Below are 27244 nucleotides of genomic sequence, written 5' to 3'. Positions count from 1 at the left end.
TTATCACTGCTTATTCAAACAAAGACCCTCTTTAAAACTAAGGAGAGGGGCCAGATGCAGTGGCTTGCGCTACTTAGGAGGCTGAGGCAGAAGGATCCCTTGAGCCCAGGAAGTGGGCTGCAGTGAGCTATGATTGCACCACTGCACTCCAGGCTGGGTGACAGAGTGATACACTGTTCCTTTAAAACAAACAAACAAACAAAAAACAACAACTAAGGAGAGGAAAAAAGGAGTGAAAAGGAGAACGGGATATTAAGAAAATGGGATTAATGGGATATTAAGAAAAAAACGATCCAAGTTTCTCTTCCGTAAGTTTTAAACCAAACACATATTTGACAAGGTGTTTCCTTCTCTTTTAAAAGCAAAGGATATTCTCTAATTTTGTCGAGATCAGGTTTCCCCCACAGAAAGGATCCCTTCGAGTCATCCACCACAGGTTTGAGGTAGGCCTCGGCAATAGCTGGGTTAGGAAAGCCAGGGGTGAGTTGCAACGTCCGTAATTTTTTTTTCACTTTGGTGTCATGAGGATTAGGTCTTATCTTTGGATTTTTTTGAGCTTCATGCCACCATTCTCTGTAAAGTAAAGGAAACACTTACACAGCAATAAGACATTACAGTTCATGCACTATGGATGAAGAACTAAACTTAGAACATGTAAACTCAAGTTCTAACTCAAATTATATGATATATAGAATATTTTATTAATTTTAGTACTATTAGCCACAATGTATAATGATGGCAAACATTTATGGAAGGCTTCCTCTGTGCTCGGCATTGTGTTAAATATTTCACATGCCCAATCATCACACAAGCCATGTCCTATCGTTACCCTCACCTCACAGAGGAGGAAACTGAACTCAAAAATAAGTAACTGGCTCAAGATTTCACAGCTGGACTTGGTACAGTCTTCCTCTAGAGCCCACACTCGTAATTATACCACAGAAGTTACAACTTCTCTGGGTCTCTTTCTCAGCAGTAAAATGGAAGTAATGTATCTGTATTATTTACCTCAAATCAAATACAATAATGGATCGAAGAATATTTAATAAAATGTAAATATGCCAAGAAAATGTTAAATTTAACAAATCTGTAAAAACAGATATATGTATCTGTTTTTAAAATTTAACATTTTATATATATAAATATATATGTATGTAAAACAGATAAATATATATAAAAACAGAGATAACTACTTAAAGTATGATTCCAGTTTTGGAAAAACACATATATGAGAAAAGTAAACAGATATTTAACATAAATAACAGTAACAACTATTATTTGGCTGTGTGCTAGGCAATATTCTACGTGAGAACACAGCCATTCAGTTTCTTCTTTATATTTTATTCATTTTTCAATGTTTTCCATTCTAAGCCTAAATCGGCCGGATAAAGACAGCGACACACTCTCGGACCCTTCTCCCATCACGAAGGGGGTCCCTGTGGCCTCCTCTTGAGCAGGGCGGCCATGGCTGACCAGTGTGACTCAAGCCGTCCAGGCCTAGGGAGGCCCTCGCCACTTCCTGTCCCCTGGACCTCCTGCTCTTGGCTCCAACATGCTGCGAGGAAGCCAAGCTCACAAAGTGTCCATCCAGGTGGAGAGGCCCCGAGGCCGAAGCCACCTCATCAGCCCTGCGAGCCATCTTAAGGGGTCCTAGCCCAGCCGAGCTGTCCTGGCCGACATGGAACAGAGACAAGACACCCCCACGAGGCCTGAGCGAGCTTCAGAGGCATGTGCAAAATGAGTGACTACTGGTGTGTGAAGCCACTAAGGCTGAAGGTAGTTTGTAATGCAGTAACAGCTGACCAGAAACATTTATACAATTAGGAAAAAATAAATGCCATCAAAGTTACTAACATAATCCTCACCAATCCATGTACTCAATGGAACCTGAAAAAACGCCTGCAGCTCAGGCTCCCCGGCTTCACAAGCTTGCTAATGCAACATTAGGAACCCACCCAGACCGGCTGTCAGGGCCAGGGTCCGCCTCACCGATGCAGGAGTGCCATCTAGCGTTGGAAATGACCAACTGCGGTCTTCATTGTATTATAGCAACAAAATGCAAAAAGGAAAAAATAATTTTTCTTCATTACTTTTACAACATTCTTTCCAGGAGTGCACTGAGAGAGTACCGATAATTCTCCTCTACTTTACTTGCAGATTTTCGTTTTTGAAACTGTAATCGTGACTGCCAGTTAGAATCAGCGCACTTGTGAGCTCATCAAGCCAAAGCTATGGTTACTCCTTCAAGCAGGAGGGCCAGGCACTTCACATAAAGATGAAAGGAGGAAGGTGTCTGTCAATCAGCTGAGCTGGGGGAGTGGAGGCAACTGTGATGAAACTGAAGGATTCATGCCCGGTCCAAGGCCTTGGGGTAGGGGAGGGGAACTGCTGTTGCTCCATGCCAGCTATTTTGGGGCTATCCAGAAATTTAGGCCCAGTATTTTCAGATCTCCTTTTTCCCCCAACAGAATCCATAATTTTGTGTAAAATCTCCCAAAGGTAAGTGTTGGTAGCCAATTGAAAATTAAACTCAAGAGAAGAATATACCGTGTAGTCCAAACCAAATGTGACTACAGCTGAATTCAACCTGCAGGCCCAATGCAGCCCCACTCTAAGAATGACTCACCAGCCAGGGTGCCCTCAGGAGAGGAGAACAGAAAAGAAAGTGAGGCCACATTCTGATTTTACTGGTTTCCCACCATCCTTCCTGCTCTTTACTCTGTATTCATCCTAAATGTCCTGAGCCAGGCAGAGCGAAGGCTGCTCCTATATGGCATCAAGGAGCTGAAGGACCAAGGCAGAAACTGCTCAAATATGAAAACGATTCAGCAGGCAACAAATGAGCAAAAACTGCTGAACAAAGAAACGTAGAGCAGCAGAAACAGGTCATTCACTAAATCAGAAACACAAACCATCTATAAACATAAAAAATTCCCTCTCAATAGTTATCAAGAAACCAAATGGAAAAGTCAGATACTATTTCACTTATCCTGAAATAATCATTAGATAAGAACCCGAAGATTAAGGACACTCAAATCAATGTCTGTTAATACCTTTTTAAAAATAGAAATAACAAAAGACATTTGATTAAATTAGTCCTGACAGACCCAAAAAGAGACTACTTGGAGCCATTTAAAACGATATAAATCTATATCATCGTTGACAATAGGCCTTGTTCTAATACCAAATGGGCTACAGGTAAAATAAAAAGTATATAGCATCATCCCATTCTTGTAAAAAAATATAATACACACACTCAAATGAGTATACATATATATGTAATGTATATGCATATATGTGTGAAGAGAAGTCTAAAATTACATAAACAAATTGTAAGCTGTAATCATCTTTTTAATACATATTTATAATTTTCTATGATGTATTTACTTTATTTGTATAATAAAATTATTTGTAGGTTTTCAAGTTATTTACCTACCATGATGTATGTCTACCTCATAACTCATTCCCGGTATATAAATTTCCTCAACAATAAGAAAATCAGAAAAAGATAAATGAAGAAAGCATAAAATACAACACATTGGTAAGTGTGCTATGACTGGAAGATTGAAATCACTACAACAGTTTCGCCGTTCATTTCAGTGATTCCAATCACTGACTCTTCAGACCAGAGCATCCTAGCATCTTTCAAACACAGGATATGTAACTGGAGAGAACACTCAAGGATCATTAAATCAGCCACCACCAAACAGCATCTCACGACATAGTGATGGTTAAAAGATGCCACCACAATCTTGTGAATATACTAAAAACCAGTGAACTGTATACTTTAAATCGGTGAACTCTGTGGTATGTGACTATATTTCAACTTTTTAAAAAGATGCCATCAAGGACAAAGAAAAAACTACTTTCCCAGACATACTCATAAGTCCTACCATCTCAGAATCTTCAAAATGATAAACGTACCCCGAGTATAGCACGACTCTGGGTTCTGGATGGAGCAAGACTTCACCACTGAACACGTCATGGGATTCACACGGTGAGAAACAGGACAGGAGTGCTGGAGGTAACATTCCTGGCATTATATTTCCAAGTCGCTTCCTGGCTGACCTCTCTCAGGACACCAAACACACAGACAAGTACAATTTGCTTTGCTTCTCCATCACCTCCAAGAATATGGGGGGAGTCCTTGAGGGTATGGCCTATGCCTTACTCATCTCTCCTTTTCCCAGGGCCAGCACAGTGTCTGACACATCATAGCTGCTCTATAAATATGTCAATGAATGAAAAGGCAACTTCTACATTCCTGTGAAATCCACAGGACTGGCTTTGTACCCTTGAACTAGGATAAGCCCAGCACCACTAAGAACTGACTCTGATTTCATCATCTCTAGGAAACGGAAAACAACCAATACTTCCTGCTGCTTTCTCAGTGAACAATGATTTGTGACAGCTCATGCTGTAAATAATAGTTGTATTTGCTTATTTGGGTATTTACACAATTATCCAAATTAAAGAAATAAAAGACCTTACGAGAATTTCAGGAGAGGTTCCAGGCCATGCCCAGGGAATTCATTGAGAATTTCCATGGCGGTTACACAACCTACAGTTGGTATTCCTTCGGTATAATCACTTCCAAGCAAATAGGCCAAATTTATTAACTTATTCCGGTCCAATCCTAAAGAGTAACAATATTTTTTAATTTTTATTAAGATTTCTTATATAACATTTATAAACATTTTATTATATAAATTATATATGTGTGTATATCTATATCTATATCCAACAACCACAAATATCTTATTATTTGAAAATAAATTATTTTATTCAATGGCATTCTGTTAATATTTTTAAAGTGTCATCCATTCTCATAGCTTTAAATACCCTCTATAAGCTGACCCCCAAAGTAAGCTATCTAGCCTGGGTCTCTCTGAACCACAGTCACATATATTCAACTATCAACTCAACACCTCCACTGGGTATCCAATGAGCATCTCCAATTTATCAAACCCAAACCCGAACGCTTCGTTTCTCCTCCTCCACTGTGCTCCTTCCTTGTCTTACTGAAAGCAGGTCCACTCGACCAGCTGCTCAGTATCTGGAATCCTCCTCAACTTCATTCTTCTCCCGCCCCACATTCAATCTGCCTGCACACCCTAGCACACCAGACCCTGGTGGGTTTCAGGGTCTTCCTATTCTCTAACATTAGCCCTTGCCATTTCCTCCCTCCTCCTCTCACACTGGCCTCCTTGCTTCCCTAGAACACAGCCCACAGGCTTCTGCCTCAGCCCCTTTCACACACTAGTCCCGAGGCATCTATCTACAGTGCTTGCTTCCTATTTCCTGCAGGCCCCTGCAGGAATGAAGTTACGTGAGTAAAGCCTTTCCCAACAACTCTCTCTGAAACAGCACTTGCACTCTCGATGCCTGAAGTTCACTCTCTCCTCTCCTTTACTGCTATATTTTTCTATATGGCACATACCACCAACTGTCAAATTATGATTTATGTATCTGCTTATCATCTGTTTCTCCTATTTTACTCTCTGCTCTTTCCCCCTTGTTAAGAACAACTGGCATATAGGAGTCACCAAACATATATTTGCTGGATGAACAGAAGACGATCAGTGCCAGAAACCCGAATACAAGCCCAGGCGCAGGACTGACTCCCCCTGCTTCCGCTCTCCACCATCTTTGGTTCACTCTGGAGATCTTGGGTAACTAGTCAAAGTTTAACTAAGTCAGATGATTAACTACCTAAACATACTAGGACTTTAATTCCTTAATTCAAATGTTTAAAATCCTATTCCTCTATATAAGCCAAAGATCACTTACATGAAAATTTGCGTAGACCTGCAATTTCCATCAATGCATCAAACTAGTTCCTTGGAAAGAAAAATTCCTAGGACAAATTCTGAAGGTAAGTGTCAGAAAGTGATCAAAAAGACTCTGAAGTCTTACCTAATTGATTGTGAAAGTCCACATATTGATAATACTCTACAAACTTGTTTTTATTAAAAAAGTTTTTATAGACATGCCGCGCTCCAAACAGCCAGATATCACTGTCATCAGTGATGGTTCCGGAAGTCTGATCAGTCAGGTCCAGGATGGCACACTGCGCCTCTGCTTCCATGGGAGCCTGGATGTAGGGAATGCCGAACAGGCGCAGGAGTTCCTGCAGAGTGAGGGGTACACAGTGACCCCCAGGGAAGGGTACCGCCAGGCCCTGAGCACAGGGGGAGCAGTGCCTACCACTTCATGTAATGCATTCATTCCTGCAGAGTTAGGGACACACAGTGACACCCAGGGAAGGGCATCACCAGGCCCTGAGCACCAGGGGGCGCAGTGCATACCCACTTCATGCAATGCATTCCCCCCGCGGTCTGAGGAAGGTGGTAAAGGAAGCCCAAGCTGTCTGCACCCACCTGGCTTTCCAGGAACATCTGTCCGGTGACAGTAGCAGCAGTCCGTTCTTGCTGCTGTTTTTGAGCTTTCAGTGAATTCTGCTGTGCTAAGAGGTTGCTCTCCAGAGTTTCCAACTCCTCCTATAAATTTTTTTTCATTTATAGATTTATATTAATAATACAAATGAGTTCATTTGTTACAAAAAGCCTGCATTTAGTCTGACTGAAATTACCAATAAGCTCTTTCTCCTTAGGAAGTACTCCACTGGATTTCTAACCAAGACTCTGCAATATCTTTAGAGATCCATCACTAAACCACATAGAAAACAGAGTCTATCCCAGTCAGTAACCTACACAAAAACAAAGCCATCAGCAACCACAAGTTGTACTGCAAATAGCTACTAAATACTCATCCAGCAACTCCTTAAAACTCAAAACCTACTTAACCCGGCTTCCTCAGCAAGAAGTCAAAGCACAATGTTACGGTATTACCAAATTAATATCTTGCCATTCATGGAGTGAATCTTCCGCATCTTTCTCAGCTTCCTGTGGCTCACCATCCACGTCCTCCCTCTCAGAGTTGTCCCTTGGGAGGCTCTCGGACTCAGCAGGGGCTTCTTCCTCCCTAGTTCCTATCAGTTCCTCTTCGCCTTGTTCTGAGGGAGGTTTGGAAGTTTCATGCAATTCTGCTTGAAGTTCCTGATCACTAATCACGCTTTGCACTTCAATGAAACTTCCTGTACACAAATTAAAAGGTCACTTCATCTACAGCCAAAACATTAAAATGATCCTGCAATCATCAAGAGCTTTCTGGAGGAACCTGAAAAATGCTACATCCTAAAAAGGAAAGATATGACTATAACAGAATACATGTAATAGTAGCGTTATTATTAAATACATGTAATCACAAATGCCTGTAACTTCAAAACAAGCCTTTTCAATTAGGTAAACTGGCACTGTCTTTGAAAGTAGGAAACTCTTAAGATTTGCATATTCACTTTATATAAATATGTTCTAAGTTAACTGACATTGTTTTACAAATTCAAAAAGGAGAATTATCAAAGTATATAAACAATCATGGAAGTTGCTCAATATGTTTTTATGCTATTCACACAGCACAGAATAAAGCTGTGAGTAAGAAATAGTTCTTCCTCTTCCACTTCCCTTCTCTCCTCTCTTACTGTCTTTCCTTCTCCTTAAAATATATTTATTGGTTCCCTTCCTTCCCTGTAGGTGGAGAGGGCTGGCAAGGCCTGTCCAGCTGGGTTTAAGGAGACAATCGGAACAGAGAGGGCTCTCAGGGACTGGGAGCTGACACCAAGGACACAGCTGAAGCAAAGAAGAGAGCAGGGCCAAGGAGGAGGCCAGTGGGAGGGGGAGATGGTTACAAATAAAGGGAGAATAAGCAGATGTAAATATATTGAGGATAAGGGGAGCAATGTTTCTCATTGTTAGAGAACTATAAAGAAGCAGGAGGCTAGACTGAACCCCATGGAATTGCCGATAACAGTATAAACTCATGGATTTTAGTACAGATAGACATAGAAATATAGATGTGTGTGTGCATGTATATGTATACATAAATATACTTCCTGGCACTGTTGCTGAAAGAGCCTGAGACAGTTACACCTCAGGATCCATAAGCACACTCACATCCAGCTTGTGGTGTCTAAACCCCATGCTCCACTGAAAGGAACCAGAGCTCCCTGGTGAAATGGCTGGTTCCAGGACCAGGGCAGAGTGAGTACAAGATATGCCTGGAACAGCTTGGCCAGAAAGCAAGGAAAAGCTCAAAATATAATGAAAAAACTGCTAAAAGCCATTAGAAGGAGCCCCCACTGGCCAAAGCTGTGACAATTTGAGTAACAAAGTAAATTATGACAGTATTGGATTATAACTCACTGAATAAAATAGGAATACAGGAGTCTACACTGATTAAAAATAATAAAAATAAATGGGGAGAAGGAAAAGATCTTCCTCATAGGAGGATGTCAAGTGATAATATATAAGGAATGATGGAGTTAGAAAAACCATCATTTGGCAACCCACGTAGTAACAAATTATTCAGGTAAACATCAATGGATGCTAACAAGTGGGTGGAAGTTTGTTCAGGAACATCATATTTACATAGCTCCAAAAATTCCTTTTCCACAAAATACTTATTAATTACAAAAGGGAAATAGTAACTTTCGAATGAAGAAAACTAGCAGATACCAGGAACAAATTGTGTGTGTGTGGTTGATTCTCATTATTCAAAATGGCCATCATCTATGAAGTCTCTGTGAACACTAAATTAGCCAATACTGAGTCATTGCTCCTAAACATATATATGTGCATATACACACATATACATATATAACATATATATGAACATATTTCATATATATTATCTTAAATCCTAAAAAACCACCATCTTAATAGATTCCATTTATTTTATAAACAAGAAACAAAGTTCAAGAAACAAATTAGTGACCTGCCTGAAGCTGCCACACTAACAGGTGCCAGAATAGGGATTCAAATCTGGTCCAACTGGCCTGGGGCCAGAGCTTCTGGCTGTCTCTCCATTGCATAATCCCCTACTGTCCCCACCCTCTGGTCATCTCTTTCAGAGCATGGGAACAAGGCAGACTGTCACCTTGCTTAACCTCAGCAGGGGACAGTGTGGCAACTCAAGCTTTTCCCCAACTCTGCAAATGTCCACAAATGACCACAAAGACATTGCAGTGAGTACTGATTTTGGAGTTATAAATAAATTTTAGTGATCAGGCAATTTTGCAAATATGGAATCTACAAATAATGAGGATCAATGGTATACATATGTATATAGATTTGGAGATATATGATATACATATAGAGGGCCACAGAGAGACCAAGAGAAATTATAAGCTAATGTGGTAACATGCTAGCCACTGAGGTACTGGATGAAGGAACCAGTGTTTTATAATATTCTTCCAACCTTTTAAAGTTCATAATTATTTCAAAATAAAAAGTTCCTAAAAACTAGACGGAAACTCTACCTTCCCCAACTAAGGCACTTCATGCCTTTAAAAATGATAACAAAAAGCAGAGCAACACAGGGAAGGTGAAGATTTCATGACTAGCTCTGAGTCCCTGGGAAGGTCATTTCACCTTTCTTTCTACGTCTCTTGTTCCTTATCTGTAAAAAGTTAAAACGGGACTACACTAAAGGATCTCTGAATTCCTACAGACGGGAAATCCTACCGTTCCAAATTTGTACAAAAGCACAGACACGTACCATCAGATTCACTTTCTTCTGAGTCAATTTCCATTGGTTCCATGGCCTTTGGAATGGAAATTAAATCCTGGCCTGCAGATTCAGTGGTCTGCTCTTCTTGGATGGTTTCCAGAAAATTCTCATGCTCTTTAGCACTAAATGACACCACATTTTCTATATTATCTACTGCCTCTGAAAGGACACTTACTATGCTACTTGTTGCTTGCAAACTGACAGGGCCAGTGACTTCAGAAGCAGAATTTGGTTTACATTTTGTTTCATCATCACTTGAAAGAACAGAAGAATCGAATTTGCTGTCATATGGGCAAAGTTCTTTCTGTTGCTCAAGGACTTCAGCATGTGTTTCATTCTTTGACATAGAATTTGTACAAGTTGGAGATGCCGGTGTCAGTTCCCTTCCATTCGGGAGCCCAAGTGCATCACTTTGTCTAACCACTGCACTCTCCAGAGGCAGCCGATCTTCTCTGTCCTTAACCATAGACTCATCACTTATCGGAAAGGCTTCAGTCCCCACGTGAACAAGTGACATTTGTTCTTTTGGAACTGAGTCTGTGGGCTCTCTCCCCTCATTAGTGCTGGCTACATGCTCCTCTGCAGAGCTCACACTAGATGACGCAAGTGTTGCAGTAAACGGTATTCCTTTTCCATCTCTCACTTTAAGTCCTTCATCACTGTTCTCAGTGGAGCTGTTTATACCCATTTCTTCTGCTCCTGGCCGTCCCGCCTGCACATCATCCCCAGCACACACTTTTACATCTTCATCATCATCAAGAGCTCTCTGAATGGCTGAAAGAGTCTGGGGTGATATGGAGCCTTCGTCTACAGCAGCAGGTGCGTTCCTCTCACGGGCCTGCCTTTGATTTTCACTCTCCAGCTCCTCTTCTGAGCTACTTCCCAGCAGGGCAGCTTGCATAGCTAGTAAAGTTCTTGGAGAAGGAGGGGTAGCACCAGGCTCTTTCTCTGTTTTCAGTTTTTCACATGGAGATGACTTCATGTCAAAAGACATGCTGTGCATTTTGCTGGAAGAAGGAAGAGACTCTGAATCCACTTCTGCAACTGTCTTAGCTTGAATACCTTAAGAAGAATTAAAACACTTCTCACCATGCAGTTTTACAGTGTGACAATACACTTCTAGTAAGATGAATAAGAGAACACTGGTTCTCATAAATAAGTATATACATTTTCATTTAATCGGCAACTAGGAGTTAATTCATTAGCTAATTTTAAAGTGGTTTGGCACTATAGTAGTTAATCCATTAATAGCAGTATACAGTTATTACATAAATAGAATTTCATTAATATTATCCAGGGGTGCTAGTTTATAGAATTCAGAGTCATGATATATCTTTGATTTTTAATGTAAATATATAAATGATGGTGCCTGATACCTTTTATCAAGATGTAATGTGAAGTGTCTTCAGAGACCACTCTCCTTGACTCTACCTCCTTCAGAAAGCCCCCTTCATCTTCATACTGCCTTCGGATGTGTCCTGAATGTTGCTGATTCATTTCCTTTTGGACATGTTCTATGTGCTGGTTCAGATAGTTTTTTTTAAGCAAGCCTTTGAGTTGGTACTGTGAAAAGTCATTGGACTCCTAAAGGCAAAATAAACAAACAAAATTACTGTTTTATATTAAATACAGATAATATTATCATATTTCCACCCTTTCCCCAACAGGGAACAAAGAACAATTGGCTTTTTTCATTGATGGTAGTTTCATATTATAAAAGTTGAATAACAAGAAAAACTACAGCTTCCTTTTAAAAAAAAAATCTTCGAAAGAGTTGGGCAAAAAAAAATCATGAATACTATGGCCAGGTGCAGTGGTTCATGCCTGTAATCCCAGCACTTTGGGAGGCCGAGGTGGGTGAATCACCGGATGTCAGGAGTTCAAGACCAGCCTGGCCAATGTGGTGAAACCCTGTCTCTACTAAAAATACAAAAATTAGCCAGGTGTGGTGGCAGGCGCCTGTAATCCCAGCTATCCAGGAGACTGAGGCAGGAGAATCACTTGAACCGGGGAGGCGGAGGTTGCAGTGAGCCGAGATTGTGCCACTGCACTCTAGCCTGAGGGATAAGAGCGAGACTTCCTTTCAAAAAAAAAAAAATCATGAATACTGTTTATGATTTAATCATTATTCAATAAACATGTATTGAGCATGTAATGCATAGCAGTCACTATGACATTTGATTGTGGCTTAACAAACAATCTTCTAGCATGCAGGTAAATATGCAAGTGAAGTGCCCTGCACAACCTTATCCCATAAAAGACACAATAAATCATAGTAATCAGTTATTAATAGTAATACTTAACATTATAAGGCATTTCCCATGGAGGGCATTTTTCTAAGTGCTTTTACATATAATACCTTATTTTATTCTCACAATCATCCTATGAAACAGATATCACCTCCATTTTATAAATGAAGAAATCGGGACTTAAATAGGTTAGGCCTCCCTAGAGTCACAGGGCTAATAAGTGGTAGATCTGGGATCAAAAGCATGTCGATTTACTATAATTGATTCTATTAACACAGTAGACAGCCCCCGCATCCCTGGGGTATGTTCCAAGACCCCCAGAGGATGCCTGAAACTGCAGAAGTACCAAACCTGATTGTCATCAATCAGAACATGTTCCTCTTCATGTCTTCTACCCCAAAAAGTAATGGCTTTTCCATCTTAACTGAGCACTTATCACATGCTGAGGTCATGACTTTTGCAGTTTATGGTACGACAGCAAAACTAGCACCAATTTCTTTTTCCTTCTTCACAATTTCACAGATAGAAAAGTCATTTTTATGTAGATCTGAGCAACCTCAGCCAGCACACGATTTTTTTTCTTTCCTTATTAATTCAAGAACTTTCACCTTTTCATTTAAAGGAGGCACTTTACAGCTTTTCTTTGGCATATTCAAATTGCCAGCATCATACTCTTGCACTGTTGTGCCATCATTAAGTCAAGTAAGAGTGACTTGAGGAGAAGCACTGCAATATCGCAACGGTCGATCTGATCACCGCGACAGCTACTCAGTGATTAACAGGCAGGAAGCGTCTACAGTACGGAGATGCTAGACAAAGGGAGGATTCAAGTTCCAGGCAAGATGGAGCAGGAGGGTGTGAGATTTCATCACTCTACTCAGAATGGTGTGCAACTTAAAACTTATGAATCGTTTATTTCTGAAAGTTTCCATTTAATATTTTCAGACCACAGTTTACCACAGGTCACGGAAAACTGCAGAAGCCAAAACCCTGAGTAAGATGGAACTATGGTATTATGATTATTACTACTGCTATTATTACCTACCATCACTACTATTATCAACATTACATTTGCACGACGTACAGATGATACAAAGGCCCAACGTGGATGACTTAGAACATCTCTATCAAAATTACAGATCCAATAAGCTGCTACTCCACACCACCCTACAGTCCACCACTTCCAGAGACTTCATGGTTGCAGAAAGAAAATAAAGAAGAGTAAATCATTAGGGACTGTCTCTCTTTCTCCCATTTCTTCCTACTAGTGTTTACACAACCAAAATTCTACTTCCTCAACTGCCACCCAGAGATCCTTTCATACTCAAGAAATAAAATGCCTGATAGACAGACTGAGCCTGAATTTTTCTCCTGAAATAAAAATCAAATTACTTCTGTCCTTTGTATATCCAAAGACCCAAGAATGTCACTTCTGTGCACCTTAGTGTGTGCTACTTCACATTCTTTGCGGGAAACACAGGGAGTAATGAGAAAACAAATGTACCCTTCCTTTTTCATATTTCCGCTATCAATTTAAGCAATATTCAAAAATTGTAGAAAATAAAAAAACACTCCATCTATGCACTAAGATCGATGATGCTGCAAAACTTCTATTCTGTCCTACAGTGGGTGAAAGGAGAACTATGGTAGAAATAACAGGTAGTAGCAATAGAAAGAGAAAAAGAACTCACTCACTGGCAACTAAGACAGGAAGTCATCAATAGTAACATGAATTAAGTATCAATGGTAGCATGATCAGGAGACATATTTGTTAGCACCCAACCACACACACCACCTCCACTCTAGCTTTCTGGGCCTGCCGAGCTACAAGATGTTCCAAGGTGAAGAAGCCCCATTCCCACTGTCCAGGAAGAGGGGGAGGGAATGTGGAGAGCCAATGGCATCTCTAGGGCTGCAGCAGAGGAAGATACACCTGGAATTTCAATTTAGAACTTATTTTTCCACTGTGATTAGATTCTATATTACTATCAGTTTTTATAGACAATGTATATTATAGGTTACAATAAATTTTATGACCTAACCTAAGAATTGAGTCAGTAAGCATCTACTGGACACATACCATGTGAAAAATACTGAGCTAGGCACTGAAAATACAGAGGTGAGCAAGATAAGCATGTTTTGGAGCTAAGAACTATAAAGTGACATTACAGGGTGCTGGGAGAACAAAGACCAGGAGAAAAGACCTAGTCGTGGGTCAAAAGTCAAGAAAAACTTCTTAGAGTAAATGTTTATAGGCTCGAACATATAAATATACGATGTTTCTTAGAATCTCTGAGATACAGAAATGCTGTTTACGGTTAACTGAGATATCGTATAAGTATTGCTTATCGGCCAGGCGCGGTGGCTCACGCCTGTAATCCCAGCACTTTGGGAGGCCGAGGCAGGCGGATCACAAGGTCAGGAGATCAAGACCACCCTGACTAACACAGTGAAACCCCATCTCTACTAAAAATACAAAAAATTAGCCAGGCGAGATGGCGGGCACCTATAGTCCCAGCTACTCGGGAGGCTGAGGCAGGAGAATGGCGTGAACCCCGGGGGGCGGAGCCTGCAGTGAGCCGAGATCGCGCCACTGCACTCTAGCCTGGGCGACAGCAAGACTCTGTCTCAAAAAAAAAAAAAAAAAAAAGTATTGCTTATCAATTTTCTCTTCTTTCTAATAAAAAGTTTTGCTGAAGTTCTTAATTCTAAGCATGAATGTACTGTTGTATATTTCACCTCTGGCATTGCTTCAAATAATGTTCTTCTGCGCTTGGTGAACTCTTTCATATCAGTCAAGATTTCATGCTTTACTTCAGGAGGCAGGCTGCTGAAGTCCTCAGACTCAATATCTATCGCTTGAGGATTATGAAAGAACTCTTCCTGTAAAGATAAAAACACAGCACCATGAAATTTACATTTCGTACACTTAGTTCTATTCACCATTAGGGATATGCATTATGTTTATATAATAAACACACTTCTACATAATCAACAATTGGCTAAACACGTTGCATATAATCTGTGACAGGCAACAAAGTGAGGAGGCAAATTAGGGAATGTAGCCATTCACTCTTTAATTCATTCAAAAGAAAAAAATACTTAGCAGGTACCTCTAAGGCACCAGGCACCGTTCTAGGTGCTAAGGTACTGTGAGATCGGATGAGGTGCCAGATAAGGTCCCTGCTCTTAGGAGTAGAGGAGAGAAGACAATAAATAAATAAATAAATAAACAAACAAACAAAGAAGATAATGGTAAAATAAAGCAGATTTATCTGATATGAGAGTGATTACATGAACAGAAAGTGGAAAAAAAGATTTATTTGATAGATAAAGAAGACCCCACTAAAAAGAGGATGTGTGAGCAGGGACTTGGAAGAAATCAAAGAGCCTCACTGAGGACAGAGCATTTCAGGCTGAGACAACAGAAAATGCAAGAAGCCAAGATAGAATGAGCCTTAGGAATTCAACTTTTCTCAACTTTAACTCATTATCAAAGGTACTTTAAAATCTTTCATTAGTAAAAAAGATGAGCTAATACAACCTGTTGTCCTGCATGTCTGTATGTTACATGTGTACGTACCAACCAGCAAACATGTAGGACAGACCTGCCACTGCGCTCAGGGTTTCCTGTGCTTTCCCTCACTAATGCTCCCATCACCCCTATCAGGAAGGCATTGATATCAATTTCGTTTTACAAAAAAAAAATAAAGCCTTAGAGAATTTAATCTGTGTAAGATCACACAGCTAGTGAACAGTGGAGCTTGGATTGAAATGCAGGTCTTTCTGACCACGAGGCCCATGGTCTTAACTAAGATTGCTCTCACTAGCTGCATTAATAGCACAGCACCTCCACAACCCGAAGGATCTCGAGGTTTTAGCTCAAAAGTCTTCTACCTGATATAACAAAACAATATGAATAAACAAGAAATAGTGAATTTGGGAATCAAAAAATGCTATCTGTGACACTAAGAAACTTGAAAAATGTCTATGAAAAAAACATATATATACAGCATAATCTCAATTTGTAAAAATGTTATTCATGAAAATATGTGTGGGACACTCTTCTTGTCTAACTCTCTGCCCCTTCCATAGGGACTGGCCTTAGTAACTAGCTTCTGAGGAACAGGATGTGGTGGGAAGGATGCTACACAACTTCCACAGCTAGGTCAGAAAGGCAGCAAGGCTTCTGCTTAGAACGTTCTCTTGGGATGCCCACCCTCAGAACACAGTCACCATGCTGGGAAAAAGCCCAGGCCACGTGGAGAGGCCACAAGTAGGTGCTCTGGCACCGGCCACATGGAAGACTGGCTGACAGCCAGTATCAACCACTGCCCACGGCAGCAAGGAAGCCTTGCTAAGTCACTCCAGCACCAGCTACAGACTGGCTGCATCTACACAAGAGACCCCAGAGAGAACTGCCTGGCTGTGCTCATCAACCCCTGGAACCCAGACAGATGATGATAACAAATGATGTTTTAACCACTAAGTTACACAGCAACAGATAACTAGAACATACACACATATGTGTACACATATATATCTTTGATACATATATACAAATACAGAGGTATTCAACTATATGGGGCAGGTGAAGAATGGATGAAAATATATCAAAATGTTACTACAAGTTATTTATGAATGATATGTTTTCTATATTTTCTATGTAAGCACACATTACTATTGGTTGGTTGGTTGGTTGTAAAAGAAAAATGGCTTATTTTGAATATATAGACGTGCATAATGGCAAATTCCATATATATATATATATACACACACACACGTATAGGTGAGTGTGTATTTGTATACATACCTGTACACATATATATGTGCACAAAAAATGGCGTGAGCCCAGGAGGCGGAGCTTGCAGTGAGCGGAGATTGCGCCACTGCACTCCAGCCTGGGCGACAGAGCGAGACTCCGTCTCAAAAAAAAAAAAAAAAAAAAAGCCATCTGTCTTTACTTTTTATCAGGAACTTTCATAGTTTGATATGCCTCATTAATATTCATTTTCATGTCATTCATTTCAAATAACAGAATACATTCTGAATTCAAAAATGATCTAAATACCTGTAATGCTTGTTTTTGATTCATTCTTTCTTGCCATTCTTTTTCATCTTCCTCTTCTGAACTGAAAGTCAAACATACTTTTACGATATCTATGATTTTTAATGACTCCTTACAAAAATACAAGGTGCTGCTCGTTATAGGGGCTACAATGGTGAATAAAACAGCAAGATCTGTGCCACTACTGGTCTCACAGTCTGGTAGGGGACACGTGTAAGTAAGCAATTAGAGTGGGATCCAATAACTTCCACCACAAGGGAAGGGCAGGTCGCTAGAGATGCAATAGGGAGTCACCTCACCCAGTTTAGGAGTCACGAAAGCTTCAGGATCTCCTGCAATTACACTGGTTGGAGTTAGCCATGAATAAGTGAGGAGTCTAGTTGTAGGGAGTGGGAGGTTCATGGAGAAGAGTGTTCCAGGCAAAAGAACTAAGTTTTATAACCATATAGAAACAAGGAAAAGAAAGCCTGCCTGTGGATGATGTGAAGAAAGGAAGGGATAAGACTGGAAAGTGTAATTAAGGAGTTAAAGTTTTACCCTAAAGAAATGAGAAGCTAAGCTGAGTGTGGTGGCTCATGCCTGTAATCCCAGGCAGGTGGATCACTTGAGGTCAGGAGTTCGAGACCAGCCTGGACAACATGGTGAAACCTCATCTCTACTAAAAATACAAAAAATTAGCCAGGTGTGGTGGAGGTGCCTGTAATCCCAGCTACTCCGGAGGCTGAGGCAGGAGAATCGCTTAAACCCAGGAGGCGGGAATTGCAGTGAGCTGAGATTGTGCCACTGCACTCCAGTCTGGGCAACAGAGACTCCATCTCAAAAAAAAAAAAAAAAAAGAAAGAAATGAAAAGCTAGAAAGTGTTTTAAGTAAGGAAATGACAATATCAGATTTGGATTTTAAACAGACTATAACACAAAACAGAGATTGGGCTTGGTGGGAGGAGTTATTACAAAGAGGGTAAGATCAAAAACAAAGACAGAAAGAAGTTTAAAAGCTAATAATGTAACCTGGAGAAAAAATAACGGTGGTAGCAATGGAGACAAATAGAACTGAGCTGATACAAAAGCTAAGTTTGCTCTTGGGAACTCCTGGGAAAGGAAGAGGTGGAGGGAAGGACAGGGGACAAAGGCTTCTGGTTCTTGTCAAGCTTCTGGTTCTCCACCTTCACTTCAAACACAGAAGCTACCAACCATTAAGAGATAGACGGGGGAAGTGGAGTCCACAGAGAGGCTAAGCAGAAAGGGCCAGAGAGATGCCGGGGGGAGCGGGGCAGTGTGGCATGGTGTTTAGGGCAGAGAAGTTGAGCACACTAAGAAGTGCAAAGCGTCTGCTAGATTTAGCAACAAGAATGTCATGGGTTGTGATATTTTCGCATCATGGTGAGAGAGACCATATTGGATTGAAAAGCAGCTAGAGACAGCATGTGTAACCAAAGTGTAAGCAAAACTAAAATTCATGCCTTGGAGAATTTTAAATCCACAGCCCTGGCAGAAGTTCTTTAGAATGAAGAGGAATAAGAATCATGAATCACCAAAACACAAAGAATAGTAAATAAAAAACTTAGTCTTTGAAAAATATTCTGAAAGGTATAGAGCATGCCTATTTCAGATGCATTAAGAAATGTTCACACGCCTTATCATGCAGATAACACATCAAGGTTTAAATGTGTCTGAATATGGCAATGACTAAAATAATATTCTTAAGTAGTTAAACATTTACCTGTGTTTTTCTTCCTCTTGTAAAGGAGGCAAAACATAGATATCGTTTTCTCTTCGAACTTGCGTAAGACTGGGTAGTGTTTCATCTCTGGAAAGTACACAAATCTTTAAACAGATTATGCAGACCCTGCTCAGGATGGTGAACAGGGACCTGACCTGGCTGCCCTCAGGCCACTGCTGTGGAAAATAAATGCAGCCGAGAGAAAGGAAGGAACCACGGCGGGGCTGCTCACCTAGAGTCAAGAACAGCATAATCAAAGTAAAAAGTGTACATGATGCAACACGACAGCTTTTTTTTCTCATTAGCAAAGTTGATTCTCACAGAACGGAGAATTGCCACAACTCCAAATTACCAGGTCAAATGGCAGCCTACTTGTCTCATTTCACTCTCTATTTTCTGTTGAGAGTCAAAATTAGATAAGGAAAGAGAATCGCAGGAAATCAAGACAAAAATCACTTTTTTAAAACTTCATCTCTAACATGACTATAATTTTCCTCTTGCCTTTTGCTTCTGAAGGCAGTTTTGATGGCTTGTCTTTTCAAAAATGTTTTCAGAAGCTTCTCTGTCGTTTTCCTGGAGTCACTGGATGCTGAGTCCTTTCTCTGCCTTCTCTTCGCCTATGAGAAGAAGGAATGTAAGATCTCACTTCAGGATATTAGACCACTAGAAACATTGCTGTGATTTTATTTCCCAGAGAATTTGGTTTGTCTGAGTTTTCAGACTATGGCTGCTTTAGCATTTCCTCCTAATTGCCATATCAACGAATATCTTCAGGTTGCTGCTACATAATGGACACCCAGAGTTTCCATCTATTACTTAATGGACTACTATACAATATATTTGGGAAACTATTAATTTACTTTCAGTTTCTTTTAAATATCCTTTAATATGCCCCAGAAGTGGAAAGCCTAAATGCTTCCCAAAAGGAATTATTTATTTATTCTATAAAATGTCACAGTGACACCAAAAACAATTTCTAATATTGCTTTTTATAAACATGCATTACTTACATGTAATTCGGCCCTTCAATATTCAAGATTACATATCATAAGAAATTCTAAAATGTATAGAAATATCTTGTAAGAAATGTTCAAGTAGTGACAAATGGATAGTCCCTGTGCTTATGGCTGAATATCGGATGAAAATAACCAAGATATTCTCTTTTCCTTTCTAATCCTTCCACAAAGTACCTGATTTACAGTATGCCTCGGGTAACTGAAAACTGCAACATTCAAGACTAGACACTCTTACTGAGGCAACAAAGGTCCCCCAGCATTTATAAAACCTTACTTTTATCCCATATCCTCACTTAATTAGAGAGTATCTGTCTGGTATGATTACAAAGTCATCACTTCATTACTTTGGTATTTTCAACAAATAAAAGTCATATATCCAAATGGGTGCTGTCATTTGGACTGTTTAAACATTATTTTATGTCATTTTTTTAGAGATGGGGTCTCCCTGTGTTGCCCAGGCTGGACTTGGGCTCAAGCAATCCTCCTGCCCCCAGCCTTCCAAAAACATTTTTAAAAACTACTTCCAGAACAATAAAGCAGCAACTCATTCTCACTCTTCTATATCATGGTCAATTTCCTTCCTAGATAATCCACTTTAGTTACCACTTCGCACCACATAACATTGCTTACTCCTAAAATCCAATTCCCCTTAAAAGAAGGCTTGCTATCACGGAGGATACTTGATCTCAGATTCAGGGAGGCACTTCCCAAAGAGGGTTTCCACAGTGTTCTGAGTGATGGCCGCATCCTTAAAATAAATATAGAACACCTAACAAGATCCTCTAAGGGCAAAACTCTCAACGGCAAGGTTTTTAGTAGTTAGTTTTATTTAAAAGTTAAATTTTATCGTTGTACCCATGATGAACTCTCATAAAACTTTTTAAAAGAAAAATTAATTGTTCAAGATAAAAAAGTAGACGTAATTAAATTATATGTCAAAATAAGTCTGTTTCTAAAATTCTAAAGAGAAAACAAAAATTTTATGTGAACTTTTCTAAGAATGCAGAAAGAAAAAAATTATTTGACACCAAAAACTATATGACACTTACCAAAGTCTGTTTCTTCAATAGTGGCGCATCCCCATCAAACACAAAAATAGGACGAATTCGAAAAAATAAGAGTTTGCAGAGCCGATGAAACAAAGTGAGAAGATGAGGATTTTCTATTGGGTCCCCATGGCGATCCCGAACTCCTTTAAGTGCTTGGTTTAACCAAATGCTAATATCTGGGAGAATTGTTAATGGAAAAAACTCTGGAATTTTTCTGTTCATCCTCACAACTTCAATTTCCTAATAACTGATATTATCCAAACGTTGAACACTAAATACTTATCACTATTCATTTAAAATTGAAAAACATTTAGCTCTCATGGGATCTACCTAAAGTCAGTTAACTTTAGTTGAGCTCTTGTTACCCCTATTCACATACAGAATTTGAAAATCATACAAAGACAGACATATCCTTTTAAGAAGTCTCATTGCAAAGAATTGCTTCTTTAAAAAAAATAAGTGATTGCTGAAGAATTTTCATGAATTAGCACAAATTTTCTGGAGGACAATTTGACAATTCAAATTGTGAATTGTCAATTCACAATTTAAAAAGTGAAAAAAACTTTTTAAAAATTTGCAGTCTATTTTACCACTTCCAGACATCGATCCTCAGAAAATCATCATGGATATATAATGAGAGTTATTTACAGAATGCTTGTTTATAATAATGAAAATATAAAAATCAACTTAAAAGTTTTACAGCAGGTCTTTTTAAAAAACTAATCATAGGCCGGGCGCAGTGGCTCACACCTGTAATCCCAGCACTCTGGGAGGCCGAGGCAGGTGGATCACAAGGTCAAGAGATCAAGACCATCTGGCCAACATAGTGAAACCCTGTCTCTACTAAAAATACAAAAATTAGCTGGACATGGTGGTGCGTGCCTATAGTCCCAGCTACTCAGGAGGCTGAGGCAGAAGAATCACTTGAAGAATCACTCAGGAGGCAGAGGTTGTAGTGAGCCGAGATCGTGCCACTGCACCCCAGGCTGGCGACAGACTCCGTTTCAAAAAAAAAAAAAAAAGGAATTATGGCAGACCTATTTGCTAGAATACCAAAAAGCCCTTAAAAATGGAAGTTGCAGGAACATGTATGATAAGGAAGACAGTCATTAAATATTATTAAAGATAGTAAAACAGGTTGTAAAAATATATAAAGTATAACTCCATTTTCTGATACAGTATATATGTTAAATATAAAAAAACTAGAAGTTCGCACACCAAAATATTAAGATATTATGTCTGCTGAGATTAAACATAATTTATATTTTCATCTTGAAGTTTTCTTACATTTTTTAACTTTTCTAAAAGGTGCTTCTCAAAAAATTTTATATTTGTCCAAAAGAAAGAGTGACACCACGCTCTGCTGGTTTTCCTGCTCTCAGACTCCTTGCCAGCTCCTGTAACACTGTTAAAGTATTCACTTCGTCAGTGATCTTTCTCAGGTCCTCTTCTTTCCTCCTGTCTGAACTATCAACCTCCACTCCCCTCCACATACACCACGCACTGACTCCATGTGTATGTCTGGCCCAGAGTGCTCTCCTGACCCCAGAACAGAGAGCCCAGATGACATCTCTACCCCATGCCTCACAGACATTTCAAACTTAACATGATCAAAACTGAACTCCATGTCTTCTCCACTCAGCTGCTCATGCCCCCATCTCAGTGAATGTCCCTGCCATTCACCCGAGGCAGAATGCAGGGTATCGCCCCCTATAGCTATTACCAGGTCTATCAATTCTACCTTCTAAATATATCTTGAAGGTATATACTAGATTTCACCAACGTATCTTTGGTGAAAACCGTCCAAAGCTTCCCACTGCCTTCAAGATACTATCTAAAACTTCTTCTCCTGGTCTAGGAAGCCCTGAATGATCTGGCCTCTGCTCACTTTCTGCCCCTGGGCTTTCCTCAAACCCTGGAAATCACTAAGCTCCTTCCTGCCTCCAGGTTCCTCTCATATGCTGCTTCCTCTGCCTGAAACAGTTTCTCCCTCTCTCCGCCTAGTTCTCTCCTACTCTAAGGTCTCAGTCCATGGGTCCCTTCCTCAGTCTAGATGAAGACCTCCTCCTCATATACATTCCTATTTAAAAAATACATTGAGGCCGAGTGCGGTGGCTCACGCTTGTAATCCCAGCACTTTGGGAGGCCGAGGCAGGCAGACCACCTGAGGTCAGGAGACCAAGACCATCCCGGCCAACATGGTGAAATCCTGTCTCTACTAAAAATACAAAAATTAGCCAGGCATGGTGGTGTGCACCTATAAGGCTGAGGCAGGAGAATCGCTTGAACCCGGGAGGCGAAGGTTGCAGTGAGCCGAGATCATGCCACTGCACTCGAGCCTGGGCGACAGAGGGAGACTCTGTCTTAAAAAAAACAAAAAAACAAAAAAGAAAAGAAAAAAAAAAGAAAACAGAGAGAAACCTGGACTGATACTAATATTTGCAGGTAAATTTCTAATACAGGAAAGAACATTGAAGGAATCCCTATCAAGTTATTTCTGTTTTTATTATGTGGCAGCAATTTTTCTGTGCACTGGCATATCCAATGCACTGAACAAAACACAGTATTGGCCCTATGGAGGTTATACTCTAGCAGAGAAAAAACGCAGCCTGTGTGCTCCATGGCTTGCCCAGGCAATTTGTGCACCACACTCGCTTTCACAGGGACTCTTACACACAATAAATATCTGCTATTAAATAAGTTGAACAGTTTAGTATTTAAATGAATGTACATAGCCTAACTTTTACTAACATAAAAAAAATGTAGGCCCATCAACAATTAACTTACAAAACATTATGTAACAAAATACCTAGGGGAAAGCAAGCTACTGCTATGCCCATTTCTATAATATCTAGCAATACCATGGGCCAGGCATATCCAAGACCCTAGGGATAGGCACCAAACAATTCAGCCATGAACAAAACAGAGATAGTCCCTATCTCCATGAAGCCAGTGCAGCAGGACAAAAGGTGATACAGCCACTGGGAAGTTTCTAGAACGTGATTTAAGGATAACTTTGATGAACATGTGAAGAACAGATTATAAGGAAACCAGTTCTAAAATGAGTTACAATAGCCCAAGTTAACGCAGACAGTAGTGGTGGAGACCATGAGAAGAGGTCGGATAAAAGATACATCTCAGAGGTAGAACTTGGTGTTGATGCACATCTGTCTTGTATTAGATTGATGTTTCTGCTTGCTGCAAGTATAGTCTGGAAAAGCCATGGAGCTCACTATTACATAGGATTAAATTAGTTTCTACTTGGCCTAGTACTTTAAACTTTAACTTAAGTGAGGAAATCTAGTTCCAGATCAGTGGCTCTCATCCCTGCTATCCATTAGAATAGGATATGAAGCTTCTGAAACATACGGATTATTAAACCCCATGGGCCTAAAATTCTAAATCATAGAGACTGAGGTAGGTCTTCTTTTATTTTTTATTTTTCAATTAACTACAGGTAGTGCCAATTCTCAGCTAGGGTTGAGAATTTTGGCTTGAATTCTTAGAGATGAAATATGTAAAATTAGATGATCTGAAAATATTCACATAAATTGTTAGACAAGAGATATGAAAAATGAGACAATCTGAAAATATTTTGATAATTTGACTTGTCTAATTTCAGTAAGTTTATATATGCAAAATTAAATTTCTGCGGACAGAAAAGTTAAAATCTGCAGCAAAGCCAAAAATCACTTTAGGTATAAGACCCAAAGACCAATAACATTTCAATACAAAAAATAAATTTCTTTAGTTCTTTAGTTAGGTGACTTAAAATGTAATTAATCTCCATTAGTATACATAGCCTAAAGAGATGGTAATATCTTGCTAATACACTTAAATGCATCTTACAAACATTAAAATCTGTTAAGAGACAAAAGTTTAACTTAATTCTGCATTATTTGACACAGACATTTAGACTGTATAAATAAGACACTAAGCTATATAGATGGTTTAAAGACCAAACAATTTATTATAGAGATACAAGAGTAAATTATGAAACTAGTATAATAACGGTTAAGTTTGTCATTAACAAACAATAGAATAAAATCTAAATAATTTCAGGTGTCTGAACTCCCATGAAAATGAAATAAAGCAAAACCAATTGTAGAACAAGTAATCAGATATACTCCTTTGACATAAACGAGGTTATTATAAATATATGAGGTTGTCATTATGACTAGAATGTCTTTCACAGTCCTCTTTATTTATTTATTCAGAGACAGGCATGAACACGGCTCATTGCAGCCTTGACCTTCTGGGCCCAAGCAATCTTCCTGCCTCAGCCTTCCGTGTAGCTGGGACAACAGGTGCAGGCCACCACGTCCAGCTAATTTTTTAACTGTGTGTAGAGACAGGGATTCACTACGTTGCCCAGGCTGGTCTTGAACCCCTGGGCTCAAATGATCCTCCTGCCTTGACCTCCCAAAGTGCTGGGATGACAGGCGTGAGCCACTGAGCCTGGCCACAGTCCTCTTTAGTAATTCTTCACAAGGGCTGCTACATAAAATGATCTAAATCTTTGCTGAAGTTTTAAGGGTTCTTGTCACTGAAAACTAACCTTTACCCTTTATTTCTGAGAAAATCTAGACTGCAATGATACTGACGAACCGCTTGAGGGCAGCAACAGCGCATATGCTCTAAACAAAAAACAAAACAAAACAAAAAACCCTTTGGCTTTCCCCAATTCAAAGCACCCTGTATAAAAACTTTTAAGCCAAAAATCAATTACAGATGTATTTAAAGATTATTCACTTGCAAAAAATGATAACAATCTCATTACGTTTTAAAACTTATCAATGTAGTTTTATTTATAAGTTTTGTACCTACTGAAGAATTAGGGCTCCACAGTCATGGACTCCTTTGCTGAACGCCCACACACTCTTGCACTCCATTTCCCGTCCCCAATCCCCCCGCAATCATTTACAGGACTCCTTCCACAAGCCCACGAGCCCCTAGACTCATAGATCCCCATTTAGGAAATTGGTGTAAGGTATCACCAGACTCTGCGCCAGAATACTCAAAAAAAAAATGACTACGTAACAAAGAAAAAGATAAAAATTTCAAAAGCAATATCACGTTTTGCTAATGAAAAAAGAATTTAATTCCAATGACAAAACCAGCCAAACATGTACAGAAACAACAGTCCTTAAAAAGTCAATTAAAAAAAATTGGTAAAACACCTGTCCACACTATCCTTCCTCTAAGAAACATAAATGGGGCAAGACTCAAGCAAAACTAATGGTCGAAGTCTACTCTTCTCTCCTTACTGACCTCCCGGACGGGATAATAACTTTAAGATTTACTGTATTAATCGCGCTAAACTTCTCTCATTTAGGTAATTTCTTTATTCCTCATTCCAATCCTGTGTGTAGATACTATCACCACCTCTACTTTGCAGATGAGAGAACTAAAGCAGAGAGGAAAATAAAGCACTGCCACAAAGTGACAAACCAGGATGCACAGGCCGCTAAGACTGCAAAGCTGGGGAAAGCAGACAGGGCGGCCCTCCTCATCACCCGATTCCGCACTCAACCTACCACGGATCAAAAATATTTGCGGTGGAAAAAAATAAATAAAACATACCAATAAAAACTAGGAAAATTTTAAAATACAGTATAACAACTATTTACAGATCACTTACATTGCATTCGGCATTACAAGTAAGCTAGAAACTTTTTAAAAGATTACAGGAGTGCGTAGTTTATATGCAAATACCACGCCATTATATAAGGGACTTGAAGGAACTTGAACATCGTGGTATGCGGAGGGGGGGTGGAATCAAAGCCCCAGGGATACCGAGGGACGACTGTACTTAGAAAACCTAGTGACAGAGATTCTACAGTGACCCCGACCCCGACCCAAGACCATCATCCTGCAGATGCCACTGTGCCCAAGGCAGAGCCCCACGAGGAATCCAGCCCCGAATCCGTGCACCCCAAGTCCCAACGCGGCGTTAAGGATACCAATAGCCAGGATCTTCCCTTCCAGCGCCTCGGGGCTGACCTGCCGCCCGGAGCACTCCAGCAGCTTCCAGAGCCCCTGGACCCCCATGAGGCGGCTGCGTCCTCAGAGCGGACCCCGACAACTTCTACTCTAATTCTTCTACGACGGGCTGCACCGCCGCCTAGGACCCCGGGAGGAAGCCCTCCCTGCTCCTACACAACAAAGATGGCAAATAATACAGAAGCCACGGTTTTCCAAGCGGGGACGGCACTAATGGGAGCGCATTAAAGCGGAGAGACTCCGGCTGCAGCACGTCCCAGCAGCTGTCACCGCCTCCCGGAAGAAAGGTCCAGAGAATGGCCGTTGGCGGGGAGGGGCAGGGCGTCGCCTCACCCAGCGCTTAGGCCCAAACGTCTGCGCCTCTAATGGACGACCGGGATGCAAGGGCCACGCAGGCGACGGAAACAGCCAGAAGATGTCCCTGCGACACCGCTCGCCTTCGCTGGTGGGTCCGCAAACCCACGAAAAATGGGCCCGCTCGGTGTCCGTCTAATACGACGCGTAGGGCGGAA

General features: G+C 40.2%; 1 protein-coding gene across 3 annotated transcripts in view; it reads right to left on the bottom strand.

Annotated features, from left to right (window-relative positions):
* ERCC5 (ERCC excision repair 5, endonuclease) overlaps positions 1-27244 on the bottom strand; it is a 30487-nt gene extending 3243 nt beyond the window's left edge. Inside the window, exons 1-13 of one of the 3 annotated variants that reach the window (XM_030813662.1) lie at positions 26693-27244; positions 20730-20905; positions 19166-19281; positions 18665-18751; positions 16948-17008; positions 14616-14759; positions 11004-11211; positions 9616-10689; positions 6852-7096; positions 6381-6500; positions 5917-6130; positions 4492-4636; positions 373-573 (exon numbers count right to left, since the gene is read on the bottom strand). In XM_030813662.1, coding sequence (XP_030669522.1) covers positions 373-573; positions 4492-4636; positions 5917-6130; positions 6381-6500; positions 6852-7096; positions 9616-10689; positions 11004-11211; positions 14616-14759; positions 16948-17008; positions 18665-18751; positions 19166-19281; positions 20730-20905; positions 26693-26780 — 2879 coding nt within the window. In that variant the 5' untranslated portion in view covers positions 26781-27244. Of the gene's footprint in view, positions 1-372; positions 574-4491; positions 4637-5916; positions 6131-6380; positions 6501-6851; positions 7097-9615; positions 10690-11003; positions 11212-12484; positions 12642-14615; positions 14760-16947; positions 17009-18664; positions 18752-19165; positions 19282-20729; positions 20906-26692 lie in introns of those variants that run through there. The other 2 variants (XM_003270160.3, XM_030813663.1) reach the window with 2 other exon arrangements.

Source organism: Nomascus leucogenys, chromosome 5 (genome assembly GCF_006542625.1).
Source record: "Nomascus leucogenys isolate Asia chromosome 5, Asia_NLE_v1, whole genome shotgun sequence".
Classification (NCBI taxonomy): domain Eukaryota; kingdom Metazoa; phylum Chordata; class Mammalia; order Primates; family Hylobatidae; genus Nomascus; species Nomascus leucogenys.
Note: the sequence above shows the minus strand (reverse complement) of the source record. Positions and strands in the feature narration are given on the sequence as shown.